Genomic DNA, 17,355 nt, shown 5'->3' with positions numbered 1-17,355 from the left:
CGGAGCCGTGTGTGTACGAGGTGTGCGGAGCAATGTGTGTACGAAGCGGAGCCATATGTGTACAAGGTGTACGGAGCGGAGCTGTGTGTACGAGGTGTACGGAGCGGAGCTGTGTGTCTGTGTATGATGGGCCACGTGTGTACGCAGCAGAGTTGCTTGAGTATGACATGTACAGGGGGGCGGAACAGCGTGTGTAGGACCTGTAAAGAGAACAGCATAAACAGTGGAGCCGCACGCCTTGTGCAGAGAAGGGGCCGTGTGAGGTAATGCTACGTTCACATTAGCGGCGGGCGCCGCATGCGTCATGCGCCCCTATATTTAACATGGGGGCGCATGGACATGCGTCGCACTTGCGTTTTGCGCCGCATGCGTCGCTGCGGCGCCCGCGTCGGGGCGCAGAGGACGCAGCAAGTTGCATTTTTGCTGCGTCCAAAAACAATTTAAAAAAGGACGCATGCGGCGAAAAACGCAGCGTTGTGCATGCGTTTGGCTGCGTTTTTGTTTGCGTTGTGCGCTGCGGCGCCGACGCTGCGGCGCACAACGCAAATGTGAACGTAGCGTAAAATGGGACGTGCAGAGCCTGACATGATAGTGATCTGGATCGAGACTCTACATTTCTTATTCCCACTGTTTGAGGCTATGTGCACATGTAGAGGAGGTCCACTGCGGATTTTTCCGCAGCGGATTTGATAAATCCGCAGTGCAAAAGCACTGCTTTTTTACTGCGGATTTCTCTCGGATTTACAGCGTTTTTTTGTGCGGTTTCCACTGTGGTTTTCTATAATGGACCAGGTGTAAGACCACTGCGGATTCGCACAAAGAATTGACATGCTGCGGAATGTAAACCGCTGCGTTTCCGCGCGTTTTTTTCCGCAGCATGTGCACTGCGGATTTAGTTTCCCATAGGTTTACATTGTACTGTAAACTCATGGGAAACCGCTGCGGATCCGCAGCAAAATCTGCAGTGTGTGCACAGAGCCTTATGCTCTTGTAGATATTTACAGTCTCACGGGTCAATGAAACGATCTGCTGAACGTAACACGAGTTCCCAAGATATGGAATAAATAGCCAGCCCAGGTACCGGGCCAGGACGTTACTCCTTCAAGCTGGCTCCAGTCAGAACGGAACCGAGTAAAGTGACTACTGAATATCTGGGGGGTTTTTTAGGGTTGAAAGAAACCAACTCTTGGCTGTGCCAAACACTGCTCATGTGGGGGGTTGGATTCAGTCCTGCACAGGAGCAGATTGGGAGCAGCAGCGGTTACACAGAGTCTGGTTGGTAACTGATCATCCATTTTATTAATAAGAAGAACTATGAAATGCTTTATAAAAGTTTTTTTTCCATTTCCTCCGCAAGGGATAGTCTAAGTTGGGTTGGTTATCGATCATCAATTTTCTGGCTTTACACCAGCCATTGAAAACAACTTGGTACGCTTTCTTGTCTGTCCTACATTCTTGACTGAAGTTTCAAATTAATACACTATTTTTTGAGCCCGAGATTACAAGCATAGCCATATCTGCCTGTGAGGCTTCACCCATCACATTGGGCACAAAGGGACTGTGACCAGGGTCATCAAGGAGGGAGTGTTAATGAAGTTCACGGCCAACTTTTACTCTTGTCTCATTCCTCCTGGTCAGTTTGTTAAAGGGAACCTGTCACTCCCCCCCCCCCAGGTGTTTGTAACTAAAAGAGTCACCTTGTGCTGCACTAATGCTGCATTCTGACAAGGTGGCTCGTTTAGTTCGGGTCCCTGGCACTGCTGCAATAATCGGTTTTGAAGTTTGTCCCTCATACCTGTGAAATCGTCCCGGGGCAGGCTTTTCCCCCTAATCCAGCCGTCAATCATGGCCTCTTCGCGCCGGGTGCCGCTGCCTCTTCTGTAGCGTCCCCGGCGCTGTAAGTTCAAAGGGCAGCGCAACTGCGCATGTCTCCCCCCAAAAAAAACAACAGCGCAGGTGCCGGGGACGCTAATGGAGGAAGAGGCGGCGCCCGGCGCGCAGAGGCCATGATGGACGGCTGGATTAGGGGGAAAGACCTGCCTCCTTGGCGATTTCACAGGTATGAGGGACAAACTTCAAAGCCGATTATTGCAGCAGTGCCAGGGACCCGAACTAAAAGAGCCACCTTGTCAGAATGCAGCATTAGTGCAGCACAAGGTGGCTCTTTCAGTTACAAACGCCTGGGGGGGTGACAGGTTCCCTTTAATTTCTCCAAAAAGTATTGTTTTTCTTTATTTTACCCATAGAGAACACAGAATGGCATGACAGAAATTGGTAAAAGTTATGGCTCTCATATGATGACACAAAAATAATTTGTCAAAATGTATTTATTGTACAAAAGTAGTAGAACGTACTGTATGTAAAACAACATAAGGTTGGCATTGCCCTAATCATCCAGACCCACAGCACGTGAATAGTGGAAAATTTAAAATAGCAAAACTGCTGGGTTTTTTTCTACTCCCCATAAAGAGTTAATAAGTCAAGTTATAAGTAGAGATGAGCGAACCCGAAGTTTAAACTCCAAACACTGACTTCTCACAGAAGTTCATTTTAATGGAGAAAGGAGTGAGAGGAGAGAGAGAATATTTTCCAGCTCCAAAGATCGGGTGCTCTTGTTTCCAATGGGGTTTGGTTTCTGGTGCTCAAATCAAACTTTGGACTAATGTTCGGGTTGGGTACCAGAATCCAAATTTCCATGGGTCCACTCATCTTTAGTTACAGTTGTGGCCAAAAGTATTGACACCCCTGCAATTTTGTCAGATAATACTCAGTTTCTTCCTGAAAATGACTGCAAACACAAATTATTTGTTATTATTATCTTCATTTAATTTGTCTTAAATGAAAAAACACAAAAAGAATTGTCCTAAAGCCAAATTGGATATAATTCCACACCAAACATAAAAAAGGGGGTGGACAAAAGTGTTGGCACTGTTCGAAAAATCATGTGATGCTTTTCTAATTTGTGTAATTAACAGCACCTGTAACTTACCTGTGGCACCTAACAGGTTTTGGCAATAACTAAATCACACTTGCAGACAGTTGACATGTATTAAAGTTGACTCAACCTCTGTCCTGTGTTCTTGCAATCTTGCCTTGCGCAGGCGTGTACTACAGAGGACACAGCATGAACTTCAATCCAATATTGCGGCCAGCATGCAGCCAGCGGGTAAGGAAAGGGTGAATCAAACACCCAAAAACCCCACCCATATGACCGCAAACCTGTCCCGCCAAATTCAGGTGACAGGTTCCCTTTAAAGCCCATGGCACTGTGGCTAACCTCCCTAGATGTGGATGGAAAAGAAAAATTGACAAGAGATTTCAACGCAAGATTGTGCGGATGTTGGATAAAGAACCTCGACTAACATCCAAACAAGTTCAAGCTGCCCTGCAGTCCGAGGGTAAAACAGTGTCAACCCGTACTATCCGTCGGCGTCTGAATGAAAAGGGACTGTATGGTAGGAGATGCAGGAAGACCCCACTTCTTACCCCGACATAACAAAGCCAGGCTGGAGTTTGCCAAAACTTACCTGAAAAAGCCTAAAACGTTTTGGAAGAATGTTCTCTGGTCAGATGAGACAAAAGTAGAGCTTTTTGGGCAAAGGCATCAACATAGAGTTTACAGGAGAAAAAAAGAGGCATTCAAAGAAAAGAACACGGTCCCTACAGTCAAACATGGCGGAGGTTCCCTGATGTTTTGGGGTTGCTTTGCTGCCTCTGGCACTGGACTGCTTGACCGTGTGCATGGCATTATGAAGTCTGAAGACTACCAACAAATTTTGCAGCATAATGTAGGGCCCAGTGTGAGAAAGCTGGGTCTCCCTCAGAGGTCATGGGTCTTCCAGCAGGACAATGACCCAAAACACACTTCAAAAAGCACTAGAAAATGGTTTGAGAGAAAGCACTGGTGACTTGTAAGGTGGCCAGCAATGAGTCCAGACCTGAATCCCATAGAACACCCGTGGTGAGATCTAAAAATGGCAGTTTGGAGAAGGTCGCAGTTATTTTGGCTAAAGGTTGTGCAACCAAGTATTAGGCTGAGGGTGCCTATACTTTTGTCTGGCCCATTTTTGGAGTTTTGTGTGAAATGATCAATGTTTTGCTTTTTGCTTCATTCTATTCTCTTTTGTGTTTTTTTCATTTAAGACAAATGAAATGAAGATAATGCCAAAGAATTTGTGATTGCAATCATTATCAGGAAGAAGCTGAGTATTATCTAACAGAATTGCAGGGGTGTCAATACTTTTGTCCACAACTGTATATGTACACAAATACAACTGAAAAAACAAACACACAGCTATGTAGACAAAAAATATAAATACTATGGTATTTGGAATGTGACAATGAAAAAAATGAAAAGATAGGCAAGTTCTTAAAGTGAATCTGTCACATTTCACCTATCTAAGCTATTAATTTGGGCATACAGGTTATAGACTGCTGTCAGTCTCGTATCAGATGCCTTAATGTTGATACATCATCTTTTATTGCTTCATGTAGATGATTTCTTCTAGCCTATGGGGAGGACGCTGTCCAGAATATAACACTGCCTTCCAACTTCATTACTATGTATATACCGTATTTCCCAAGTGTTCTGCCCTTCCATGGGCACAGGCATGTGCCTGCATATTCTGTCTCCCGTCGTTCCTCCCCAGTGTCCCGAGCTTCCATGGGCATACGCATGTGCCTGCATATTTTGTCTCCCGTCTTTCCTCCCCAGTGTTTCGAGCTTCCATGGGCATAGGCATGTGCCTGCATATTCTGTTCCCTTCGTTCCTCCCCAGTGTTCCGAGCTTCCATGGGTATAGGCATGTGCCTGCATATTCTGTCTCCCATCGTTCCTCCCCAGTGTTCCGCCCTTCCATGGGCATAGGCTTCACATTCCTTATGTGCCGCTACCTACGAGTCAGTGGGTACTTATGTAGTGCAAGGTTTCTGCGCGGGAAAACACTGGGAGCGGAAGTATGGTACAGTTCATGTCACACCTTTTTGACTGTAACAACAGATTTTCTTTCTAAGGCAATTCGATTTTCCAGAGCCTGTAGCCCTGAGGTATGCATGAAAATAATAAGACAGCCCAAAGTTTTTCCAACAACATTTATTAATGATTTGCAAAAAGAAGTTTGAAATGCAATTATAGCCAAAAATGTTTACAATTCTATATACCTGGCTTATGTGTAGGTGTGTTTTCTCAGTGATATTTGTAATTTGGAATAACGACTTTAATTGGTAATTGCAAACAATTTTTAATTATTTAACCCCTTAATGACCAAAGGTAATTTTGTTTTTGCATTTTCATTTTTTGCTCCTCTTTTCCCAGAGCCATAACTTTATTTTTCCATCAATATGGCCATGTGAGGGCTTTTTTTTTTGCCAATAAGGGCTCCTTTTCACTTGCGAAAAATACGTGCGAGTCTCGCATGTTAAAACCAAGCTCTGGCGCCGGCACTTGGGAGCGGAGCGTGCAGCTCCATGTATTGCTATGCAGCCGCACGCTCCGCTCTGGAGTGCCGGCGCCAGAGCTTGGTTTTAACCTGAGAGACTCGCACGTATTTCTCGCAAGTGAAAAGGAGCCCTAAGACAAATGTGTACTAGAAAGAGATTGGTTACTTCTCTTTGTGAACTTTCAGATGCTGAGCCATATTTGATTTCTGAGTAAAACGCATCTCACATTTAAAGCATGAATATGGCTTCTCCCCTGTGTGAATTTTCTGGTGTCTGTTAAGATGTGTTTTCTGGTTGAAAGATCTGTTACATTCTAAACATAAATATGGCTTCTCCCCTGTGTGAATTCTCTCATGGTTAACTAGATCTGATTTCTGTTTAAAACATTTCCCACATTCGGAACAGGAGTATGACTTCTCCACTGTGTAACTTGTCTTTGGAACGCATTTCTGATTTTGAGAAAATGAATATGAAGTTTCTCCCACTTGAATTCTTTGATGGTCAACATCCTTACTTTCATTTTTTATCTGGTTAACAGTCTGTAATGAATCGGGAATGAAGACCAGTTGGACAGGGTAAGATAATTCATATGTTGTGTGAGGGGCAGAGGTTATAGATGGGATAATGACTTGCTGTTCATGTGTATTTTGTGTGACATCATGATCATCGCCTGTAAAATCTTTAGATATCACATGTTTTTTTGAGCTTCTTATGTGATCACCTAGCAAAAATAAAATTGAGAGATTTTTACATTTTGGTTATACAAATTATATACAGTTGTGCTCAAAAGTTTTTCATACCCCGGCAGAATTTTTGCTTTCTTGGCTTTCTTCAAAAAATATGAATGATAACACCAAAACTTTTTCTCCACTCGTGGTTAGTGGTTGGGTGCCATTTATTGTCAAACTACTGTTTCCTCTTTTTAAATGATAATGACAACCCAAAACATCCAACTGACCCTTCTCAAAAGTTCACATACCCTGGTGATTTTGGCCTGATAACATGCACAAAAGTTGACACAAATGGGTTTGAATGGCTACTAAAGGTAACATCCTCACCTGTGACCTGTTTGCTTGTAATCAGTGTGTGTGTGTAAAAGCTGAGTGAGTTTCTGGGATCCAGACAGACTCTTGCATCTTTCATTCAGCCATCCAGATTGTGACTTGAAAAATAGTTTGTAACATCTAGTGTGTTATAGAAGCCTGATACATAGGCCACAAACAAATACTTCTGTTATTAACATCATACAGTAAGAGACCCGAGTTTAAAAATAGTTTGTAGCATCTAGTGTGTTTGTAGCATCTAGTGTGTGGCCTGATCCTTGGTCCAAAAAAATACTTCTGCTATTAACATCATACAGTAACGGACCTCAGTTTAAAAAGCTGATCCTTGGTCCAAAGAAAAAATCTTTTTTCTGAGACTAACATGATACAGCACCCCATATTCTAACTTTGAATTTACTGTCGCTGAAATTCAGCTGTTTGCAGTGGTGGTGCAGAGTTTAAAATCTAATTTTTGGTTGTTAATACTGTGCTCCTACCCTACTGTGCTCCTACACTATCTGAGCAACATGACTGGGAAAAAGCAAGGCCGTGGGGGAAGGGGAATTAGGCTTGGTGTTCAAGGTGTACGTGGGGTCGGTGGTAATGTTGGTGAAAGCACTAGTGAAGCAACGTCACGTCCTATGCAAAGATAACTGACAACTTATGTTACTGGACAGGCTATACCACTACCTTTCTTTGGCAGCCGCACAGCGGTACGCCTTGTCGATGATGCCCAGAAAGAGCATGTACTTGAGTGGATGGCAAGTGCAGCTTCAAGTTGCCTTTCCTCCTCTTCCTTCACCTCAACATCACACCCAGTACAGTCCACAGATGTGGCACCCAAATTCCCCTTGCTTCCCCCCGCGTCCCAAATATCCAAACGTTCAACTGACTGCACGGAACCAGAGATGGGTGATTCTGAAGAGCTGTTCACACATTCTATGCCATGTTCATCAGAAGTGTACTCAAAAGCTTTGCAGAGTCAAGATGAGGAAATCTGCACCGATGCCCAAAATTTCTTTAGCTTGGATCAGGAGCACAAAGAAGTACAGTCCCAACAGCATCCTGACCATCGTCAACATACAATAACCCCTGGGGGTGGCGATCCTGATGAGACTCAGATATCTGAGGCTCACTTGGACTGTACTGTGCTGTCAGGGCAAGAAGAGGAGTGATTCCAATGGCCAGGAATGTGATAGCACAGAGGATGATAATGAGGTGTTAGATCCCTGTTGGCATGAACATAGAGGCACACAGCTGAATAGGTCATCTGAGGAGGAAGACGAGGTTACGTTGCCCTGTCCGTCGCAGACACGTAGTGATGCAGCCACAGCGAGCAATACATCTTCAGCCACAACTGTGCCTCTGACCAGCAGTGTCCGCGGGTCTGCAGCTCGCAGTGGTGGCAAGGGTTGCTTAGCCTGGGCCTTTTTTGACACTGCAAAGGATGAGCCAACTCATGTAATCTGCCAACTTTGCAAAAAGAAAAAAAAAAAAAAAGTCGGTAAAAACTGCAATAATTTGACTACTAAGTGTATGAACCTTCACATGCACAAACAACATGCTTTAGTTCGGGAATCCCACTGCGCAAAAATGCAGACTGGCGGACATCAACCACCATCAGCCGCCCCATCAATCGCATCTGCTGCTTCCTCCTCCTCTGTTACCGTGCCAACTATTGAGACGCAGGTCTTTGACTGTAGAACCTCGGGTTCTTTACCCAATCGAGTCACGCTGACTGAAAGGCCGCCTTCAGCTGTAACGAAGTGGACATGCCTGCTGTTTTTGACCGATCTCAGAAAAAACAATTACACCACAAGTTTCTCAATCCACAGTAACATCTCCGCCTGCACCTCTCTCACGGTCCAGCTGTTGGTGCGGTTCACCATACTCCACCCTCTCACAGCACTGCAGCGAGCCCACAGTTCCCCAGTTGTGGTAACGGAAAAGACTGTTTCCTCCTACACATGACAAAGCTAAGAGGCTGAACTCTACCATCTACAATTTGTTGGCCACAGAAATGCTGCCTTTCCGCCTGGTGGATACCGACTGTTTCCGAAAGCTGATGGCTTTCTCAGTCCCTGAGTACCAATTACCCAGTCGCCATTATTTTTCTAAAAATAAGCTGTGCCTGCGCTAAATCAGCATGTAGCAGACAACATCACCTGTTCCTTGACAAAATGTCTGCCAGGGTGCATTTCACCAGACACTTGGACGAGTAAGCATAGCCAATGGCGCTACATCTCGCTGACTGGGCACTGGGTGACTCTGGTGGCTGTGGGGACAGGTACTGCTGCACAACTCTTGGAATCCCCAGGGCTTGCAGGCCAAGCCTCTAGATTTAACACTTCCTTCACTGCTTCTGCCTCCTCTATCTCCTCTAGGGCCTCCAACTGCCCCCTCAACCTCTGCCTTCACTTGTGTTCCTACAGTGCATAGTGAACCCCAACCACCTCCGTACTGCGCAGCCTGGGCTCACCCCATTCAGGCAGTCTAAAAATTGATGTGCTTTGGAGATCGCAGTCATACAGCTGAAGAGTTGTGGACAGCTCTCCAGGCTGAATTTAATCAATAGCTATCTCAGCTGAACCTGCATCCAGGGAAGGCCATGTCCGATAATGGTGTGAACCTGGAGGTGGTTCTATTCCAGGGCAAGCCCACACACGTGCCTTGCATGGCTCACGTCCTCAACCTGGTGGTGCAGCATTTTCTCAGCCACTATCCTGGCCTGGGTGACCTGCTCCAGAAAGGACGTAAGCTGTGTGCTCATTTCCACCATTCGCACCCCTCTGCTCACCGACTTACATCGATACAGAGGTCTTTGTCCATGTCAGTTAACAGGTTGATATGCAATGTGCACGTGTTGCAGCGACTGTGGCAGCAGCAATGAGCCCTGACAGTATGTCATGTCGTATAGCCTGGGCCAACGCGGTACGTTTACAGAGTGGGCACAGATTAAGGACCTCTACACCCTTCTGCACAGTTTTGAAATGGCTACTAAGATGGTTAGCGATGACGACGCAGTCATCAGCCTCACTATTTCGGTCATTTATATGCTGGAGCAGACTTTGAATAGCCTGCAGGAGGAGATGGTGAGATGGTGGTCACAGAAGAGGAATCAAAGGAGGCTGCGGAAGGGATAACATTGTCTCGATGTTCAAGATGGTTGTCACATAGACGAGTGCTTTTTCCACTCTTTTAATCAATGCTGATATTCTCTCGTTAAGAGGAAAGGCTCTCCTCTTTTTTTGCACAAGGCCCCCGAACAGAATGTCCTGTACTGATCTTTTAGGGTGAGGGTCCGCCAGCTCCATAGTACTCCTAACCGCTTTAATGAGGCTGTCCGTGTCTTCCAGAGGAAAACAGCTGTGACCCCTAGAGGAAGAAGATGATGATGATGATGATGAAGAGGAGGAGTTAGATGTATCCGAGCCCACATCTTCACTATCTGTAAGGCTACGTTCACATTAGCGTTCTGCGCCGCAGCGTCGGGCGCCGCAGCGTCGCCGCATGCGTCATGCACCCCTATATTTAACATGGGGGCACATGGACATGCGTTGCATTTGCGTTTTGTGATGCATGCGTCGCTGTGGTGCATGCGTGAGGGCGCAGAGGACGCAGCAAGTTGCAGTTTTTTCTGCGCCCAAAACCATGCAAAAGTGGACGCATGTGTCAAAAAACGCTGCGTTGTGCATGCGTTCACATTTGCGTTGTGCGTTGCGTCGCGGACGCTGCGGCGCACAACGCAAATGTGAACGTAGCCTTACACTGGACTTAGGAGATGGAGAGCTGTGTCTAGTCTTCCTTCGCTTTTTACCCCCTTTTAGAGATCTAAAAGTGTCTTCCACCTGATTTTTTATCAGGGTTTTGAGGTCTGCTGCGAACCCGGGAAGCCCTTCGGATACTGTCTGTTGTACACACACGCTACAAAGCCTCTTCTCCCAAATAGAAGGAAGATCTTCTCTACAAAGGGCGCAAATCCTATGCTTAGATTTGCCTAAGCTTTTCTTCCCCTAAAGTAAGAAGAGACAACTATATATATATCCATACTATCACTGACTTTCACCAAGATTACTTACCACCTTATGGACACAAATACCGGTTGGGGATGATTAGCGTCAGTCGTTAGCTTATCCCTTGTACAGGACTCCTTGCTATGCAGAGACCCTGAGCGTCCTTTACCGGTTACATCAGGGTGTCCTTTTTGCGGCCGTCGCTTTTGCTGCAGCGATCTAGACAGGGGTGATGCTCCTAGGTCACTCATGTTGGGGGAATGCCGGTTAAGCTCCATGGAAGCGCCGACCTGGGTTACATTTCCCCCTTTATAGCAGTGATTCCCACCACCTATTCAAACTTGCGCATGCGCAGTAGCGCTGCTCGCACTCGCGAGGCCGCGCGCCTGATCCCACGCATGCGCAGTGGCCAATCCCTGTCATTACAGCGCGAGAAATGAAGAAATGAGCCCTAATCCAGCGCACGCGCAGACGGAAACTCCGCCCCCAAAATGGCGACGCGCATCGCGCGCGGGTATGCTGAATCCTGGAACCCCTGGGTCTCTCAGCCGGCAGACTGACGCTCCGGAGGGAGACACACGCTGCGCCCCCCCATCCACAGAGGGACCCCCCTTGGATGCTGCTGCGGTTTCTTACCTGGAGAGGTCGCCGCGAACTCCATGCCACCTCTCCTCGTGCACCCTAGAGGCCTACTAGCCCCAGCGGTGGCGCCTCGGGTCACCACACCTGCTGAGGCAGGGGGACCCCCGCTGCCTGAATCGGATCGATTGGCCCCGGACTCCCACAACGTTCATCCTCTGTAGGTAAGGACTTCTATAGGTCTCCCATCAAGGACAGGAAACCAACTGATGCGGGAGAGAGGTACCGCCTTTTTATCTATAGGTTTCCTGTCCTTCGTGGGCGGATCCCCTCTCCGTGCCACCCGTCATGGGCGTCAGAGAAAGTACTAAATTTGATCAACATTGCCAAAGAATTTAGACAATTTTACTATTCACTATACAGTGTGTTCCAAATTATTATGCAAATTGGATTTAAGTGTCATAAAGATTTAGTTGTTTTGTTTTTCAAATAAACTCGTGGATGGTATTGTGTCTCAGGGCTCAATGGATCACTGAAGTCAATCTTAAACACATGTGAGAATTAGTTTTCCATGTGATTCTAATTAAAGAAAAACTACTTAAAAATGATGTTCCACATTATTAAGCAGGCCACAGGTTTCAAGCAATATGGGAAATAAAAAGCAACTGTCTGCTGTCGAAAAGCGTTAAATAGTGCAATGCCTTGGTCAAGGTATGAAAACATTAGATATTTCACGAAAACTTACGAGTAATCATCATACTGTGAAAAGATTTGTGACTGAAGCAGAGCACAGACAGAGTTCATGCAGATAAAGGCATAATGAGGAAGGTTTCTGCCAGACAAATTAATTGGACTAAGAGAGCAGCTGCCAAAATACCATTACAAAGCAGCAAACAGTTATTTGAAGTTGCTGGTGCCTTTGGAGTCCCTCGAACCTCAAGTTGTAGAATCCTTCAAAGGCTTGCTGTGGTGCATAAACCTACTATTCGTCCACCCCTAAACAGTGTTCACTAGCAGAAACAGTTGCAGTGGGCCCAGACATACATGAAGACTAATTTTCAAACAGTCTTGTTTACTGATGAGTGTTGAGCAACCCTGGATGGTCCAGATGGATGGAGTAGTGGATGGTTGGTGGATGGCCACCATGTCCCAACAAGGCTGCGACGTCAGCAAGGAGGTGGAGGAGTCATGTTTTGGGCCGGAATAATGGGGAAACAGCTGGTAGGGCACTTTAAGGTTCCTGAAGGTGTGAAAATGACCTCTGCAAAGTACAGAGTTTCTGACTTACAACTTTCTTCCATGGTATAAAAAGCCTTCAGGAACAAAATCATCTTCATGCATGACAATGCCCCATCTCATGCTGCAAAGAATACCTCAGAATCATTGGCTTTTAAGGGCATAAAAGGAGATAAACTCATGGCGTGGCCACCATTTTCCCCTGACCTCAACCCTATAGAGAACCTTTGGAGTATCATCAAGCAAAAGATCTATGAGGGTGGGAGGCAGTTCACATCAAAACAGCAGCTCTGGGAGGCTATTCTGACTTCATGCAAAGAAATACAAGCAGAAACTCTCCAAAAACTCACAAGTTCAATGGATGCAAGAATTGTGAAGGTGATATCAAAGAAGGGTTCCTATGTTAACATGTAACTTGGCCTGTTAGGATGTTTTGGAGTTAAATAGCTTGTTTGTTCAGTGAATGTGACCTCCTAATGCTGCAAATTCCACAAATGAGCACTTTCAGTTCTATAAAACATATCAAATGTCTAGAAATTCTACTGTGCCTAATAATTTGGAACAGTACATTTTGGAGATTATACAGTTATCATAGGGAGGTTTCTTGAATAAAATTTGTTGTATACTCTAACGGGTGATGACTTTTATTAGACTGACTGTCATTTGCACCGACCATTTAGGAAAATCTGAGAAAAATATAATTTGCATAATAATTTGGAACACAGTGTACAGCCTAAAAGAGGATCCTCATACAGTTCAGCCTAATCCACAGGAAATTAGTAACTTCCTAGAAAGAATCTCGCTCCCCAAATTATCGGCAGCTCAGCTGAGTGATCTAAATACTCCCCTATCCATCAGTGAAATAGAACAAATAATCCGTTCTACTTTTTAGTAGTCTTCTGCTCCAGGCCCGGACAGATTTTCTAACTCCTATTATCATTGTTTCGTCAAAACTGTAGCTCCTTACTTCCTTAAAACTTGACATTTATGAAAATGTAGTTCTTCAATAAGCCATGAAAAACTGGAGGCAGTAATTACAACCATTCCTAAACCAGGGAACCCCCTGAATACTCCAGGCAATTTTAGTCCTATTTCCTTAATAAACTGATCTAAAAATATTCTCTAAAATCCTGGCGGCAAGAATAATGTCAGTTCTTCCCACTCTGATAGTACCTGATCAGGTTGGGTTTGTCCCTGGGAGACAGGCCAAGGATGGCACTAGAAGAGTAATAGATCTTTTGGAGATAATGGAGACTAGTGCACTGGAGTTATATGGGAGAGGTTCTTGATAAGTTTGGATTTGTGGAAGATATAAAAAAGCTAGTTTTCGGTGTCTAATGGCACCCTGCAGGCCTGCCCTCTTTCACCAGTTATCTTTGCTTTGCTAATGGAGCCGCTGGCAGAGGCTCCTAGAACTAATCGAAACATACATGGTGTCCGTGTGGGAAATATGGACCATGTGGTGGGATTGCATGCAGATGTAATATCTCTCACCGGTGTGGAGGGGTCACTGGTGGACGTCATGGACACCCTAACTGAATTTTCCAGAATCTCATATTACAAATTAAATGCCACAAAGTCTATCATATTCCCCATAAATATTACACCTTTGGAAAAGAATAGAATACTACAGCATTTTCACTTTAAGAGGGAAGAAGAGGGATTTACATATTTGGGAATTAAAATTACAAAATTTGAAAATCTCATTACCGTATATACTCGAGTATAAGCCGAGGCATCTAATTTTGCCACGGAAAACTGGATAAGCTTATGCTTATGCTCGAGTATAAGCCGGTTATGCATTGTTCCCTCATCCCTGTCCTGGTATGCGTGGATTCCCCCATAGCTGCCCTGGTATGCGTGGCTCCCCCCATAGCTGTCGTGGTATGCGTGGCTCCTTCCCCATATCTGTCATACTATGCGTGGCTCCCCCCTCCCGTCCTTGTATGCATGCTTCCTATTACAAAAACAAACAAACATCCTACTCACCCTCCAGCATGCGTTCGTAGCACCTCGTTCCAGGGCCAGCAGCTCTTCCTGCGCTGAGCGATCACGTGGCATCACTGATTAAGGTAATGAATATTCCCTCCACGCCTATGGGAGTGGAGACTCGTGCATATCAATTACCTTAATGAGCGGTGCCACGTAATCGCTCAGCACAGGAAGAGCTGCTGGAAGCCGGAACTAACGAGATGCTGCGAGGGCGCCAGTACCAACGAGATGCTGCGAAGGCATGCTGGAGGGTGAGTAGGATGTCTTCTGGAAGCCGGCGGCTGCAGGTGTCATTGTGTGCGATATATGAGAAATTAATATTTATTTTTCTGTAGCAGCGGCACAGGCTTTAGCCAAAGCCGCTGGCTCCACCTCTCCACCGGCTTTCTGGGACAATTGACTCGTGTATAAGGGGGGGCGTTTGCAGCACAAAAATGTGCTGAAAAACACACTTGGCTTATACACGAGTATATACAGTAAGTTGAAATGTGAACCGCCGATTTCAGAAGTTCGTGGGGACTAGGAGAGGTTGCCAGAATACATATGGGAAAAAAATGTTGATGTTTGCTATGCAGTAGGTAACCTTCCCGGCCCTAGAATTGTTACTACTATAAGCTCTTAGCACTTTACTATCTAATACATGCAGACACTTGTAGGGGTTGTCACCGTCTACTTTTCAGTGTTTTTCTTTAGTCTTGCTCGCTGTTTCATCTATTTATTGATTGTTTAATGACAATATTATTGTGTATTGACTTTTTAGTGGAATAAAAACTGTATATATATACTTCTTATTTTGGACTTGGACTCTGTTTTTTCTCAGGTATATTTGTGATGTATATTCAGCAGCCTCCTATGTAATGTATATGCTGCAGCCTCAGTGCCTCCTATGTGGTGTGTATAGAGCAGTCTTGGTGTCTCTTCTGTGAAGTAAATATGACAGTCTCAGTGTCTCCAATGTGATGTATACAGCAGTCTGTGTCTCCTATGTGGATTTATATCAGCAGTCTGTGTCTCGTATGTGATGTATACAGCTTTCATTGTTTCTCCTATGTGATGTGTATATAGCAGACTCAGTATCTCCTGTTTGATGTATAATGAGCAGTCTCAGTGTCTCCTATGTGATATATACATCAAACCTCTCACTGCTTGAGTTCTATAAATGTTACATGAGCAGTGATGGATTTTGCACTGTGAGGAGACCTGCAGTGTAATAATATACATCTGTGTTCGGTACGACTTACTTACTGCTGCAGATTTGGAAACTTATCTCAAAACATCATCTGTGCTCCAGATCAACACAAACCTGGAAAAGGAGTTATGAGTAGCAACATCAATACTACCTAACATCACAGCCGCACCAAAGAGAAGCAGCTCCAGCCATCACATTGGGGATGAGTTAATTACATGTTTGACCAAATATAGTAGCTGTAATATAGTACTAGTAGTAGGATAAATTTCTAGTTGATAATTTTATATAGTCCCCGAAAGATGGCATAAATATCCAAATGGCACATTGCAGAAAAAAAATGTTCCCCACCTGTGGTCTAAAGAATATGGGTGCAGCAAATATTTTAAAATATATATACACATATTTATTCATAGTTATTACCTGGTGATGTGAGGGGCTGGGGAACCTCCATCATGACGTCCTTGTACAGATCTTTATGTTCTTCTAAATATTCCCACTCCTCCATGGAGAAATAGACGGCAACATCCTGACACCTTATGGGAACCTGACACATACAATGATACCATCATCCCCCGATCCCTTCATAGCATTACTGTATAATGTCCCAGCATTCCCAGCAGTGTTACCTCTCCATTCAGCAGCTCAATCATCTTGTAGGTGAGTTCTAGGATCTTCTGGTCATTGATGTCCTTATGTTTCATGGGGTGAGGTGGAGGCCCCAAGATTGGGCTCAGGGGTCTTCCCCATCCCTCAGACACAGGGGCCTGACAGCGCTCACTAGAAGTCTTCTTCACTACTGTGTAATCCTGGTTATGGAGAGACACATTAATAAATCTCACTACAGACATTTCCAGAGTCCTCACCTATCCAGTTCTGTCCATCTGTTATTCCCATAGATAAGAATAATGCAATGTGATGCCATCCGAATCTCTCACCTCTCCAGTAAGCTGGAAGAGGATTTCTAGGGTGAGGTGTAATATCCTTTCCAGCATCTTGTCTCTGTCCATCGCCATCCTTCATGGGTAAATTATAGAAGATCTCCACTGAGAGGATCCACTATTGTATGAACCTGAATAGGGAGAACATTAGCAGAAGTCATGAAGTGGAACACGAAGGCAGTTCCTATGAAAACAAAGATGTGTCAGAGTCTGACACACCTTAACATAGACGCTATGGCCAATTTCTGGCCACAAATTGTTTGACAGCATAAATGGCACATTGTCACTCTAGAACAGACCTGGGGAAATTGCATCCTAGGGCAACATCCAGCCCTCTGGCTTTTGAAGTCTGGCCTGTGGGCCGAGTCATCTGAAGGGCTGAAAACAGTGGTCCATGGGCCGCAATATGCCCTTCCACACCTGCCTCTCAATATCAAACCTATCGGCATCGTCAGTATGCCGATAGCAGTGAAGAATATACAGTCATGGCCAAAAGTTTTGAGAATGACACCAAAATTATATTTTCACATGATCTGCTGCCCTCTGGTTTTTATTAGTGTTTGTCTGATGTTTATATCACATACAGAAATATAATTGCAATCATATTATGAGTACCAATAGGTTATATTGACAGTTAGAATTAGTTAATGCAGCAAGTCAATATTTGCAGTGTTGACCCATCTTCTTCAAGACCTCTGCAATTCTCCCTGGCATGCTCTAAATCAACTTCTGGACCAAATCCTGACTGATAGCAGTCCATTCTTGCATAATCAATGCTTGCATTTTGCCAGAATTTGTTGGTTTTTGTTTGTCCACCCGTCTCTTGATGATTGACCACAAGTTCTCAATGGGATTAAGATCTGGGGAGTTTCCAGGCCACGGACCCAAAATCTCTAGGTTTTGTTCCATGAGCCATTTAGTTATCA

The 17,355-nt window shown here is 44.9% G+C and overlaps 1 protein-coding gene across 1 annotated transcript; it reads right to left on the bottom strand.

The window, feature by feature from the left end:
• Nucleotides 1-5,083: 5,083 nt before the first annotated feature.
• On the bottom strand, nt 5,084-16,556 carry LOC143766188 (gastrula zinc finger protein XlCGF66.1-like). The gene is made up of 4 exons (XM_077253664.1): nt 16,427-16,556; nt 16,118-16,297; nt 15,912-16,035; nt 5,084-6,160 (listed from the first exon to the last, which is right to left on the bottom strand). The coding sequence occupies exons 1-4, from the start codon at nt 16,502-16,504 to the stop codon at nt 5,601-5,603; spliced, it is 942 nt and encodes a 313-aa protein (XP_077109779.1). The 5' UTR covers nt 16,505-16,556; the 3' UTR covers nt 5,084-5,600.
• Nucleotides 16,557-17,355: the final 799 nt, after the last annotated feature.

The sequence above is a fragment of the Ranitomeya variabilis genome, chromosome 4 (assembly GCF_051348905.1).
Source record: "Ranitomeya variabilis isolate aRanVar5 chromosome 4, aRanVar5.hap1, whole genome shotgun sequence".
NCBI lineage: Eukaryota > Metazoa > Chordata > Amphibia > Anura > Dendrobatidae > Ranitomeya > Ranitomeya variabilis.
This window is presented reverse-complemented; position numbering and strand designations above follow the sequence as displayed.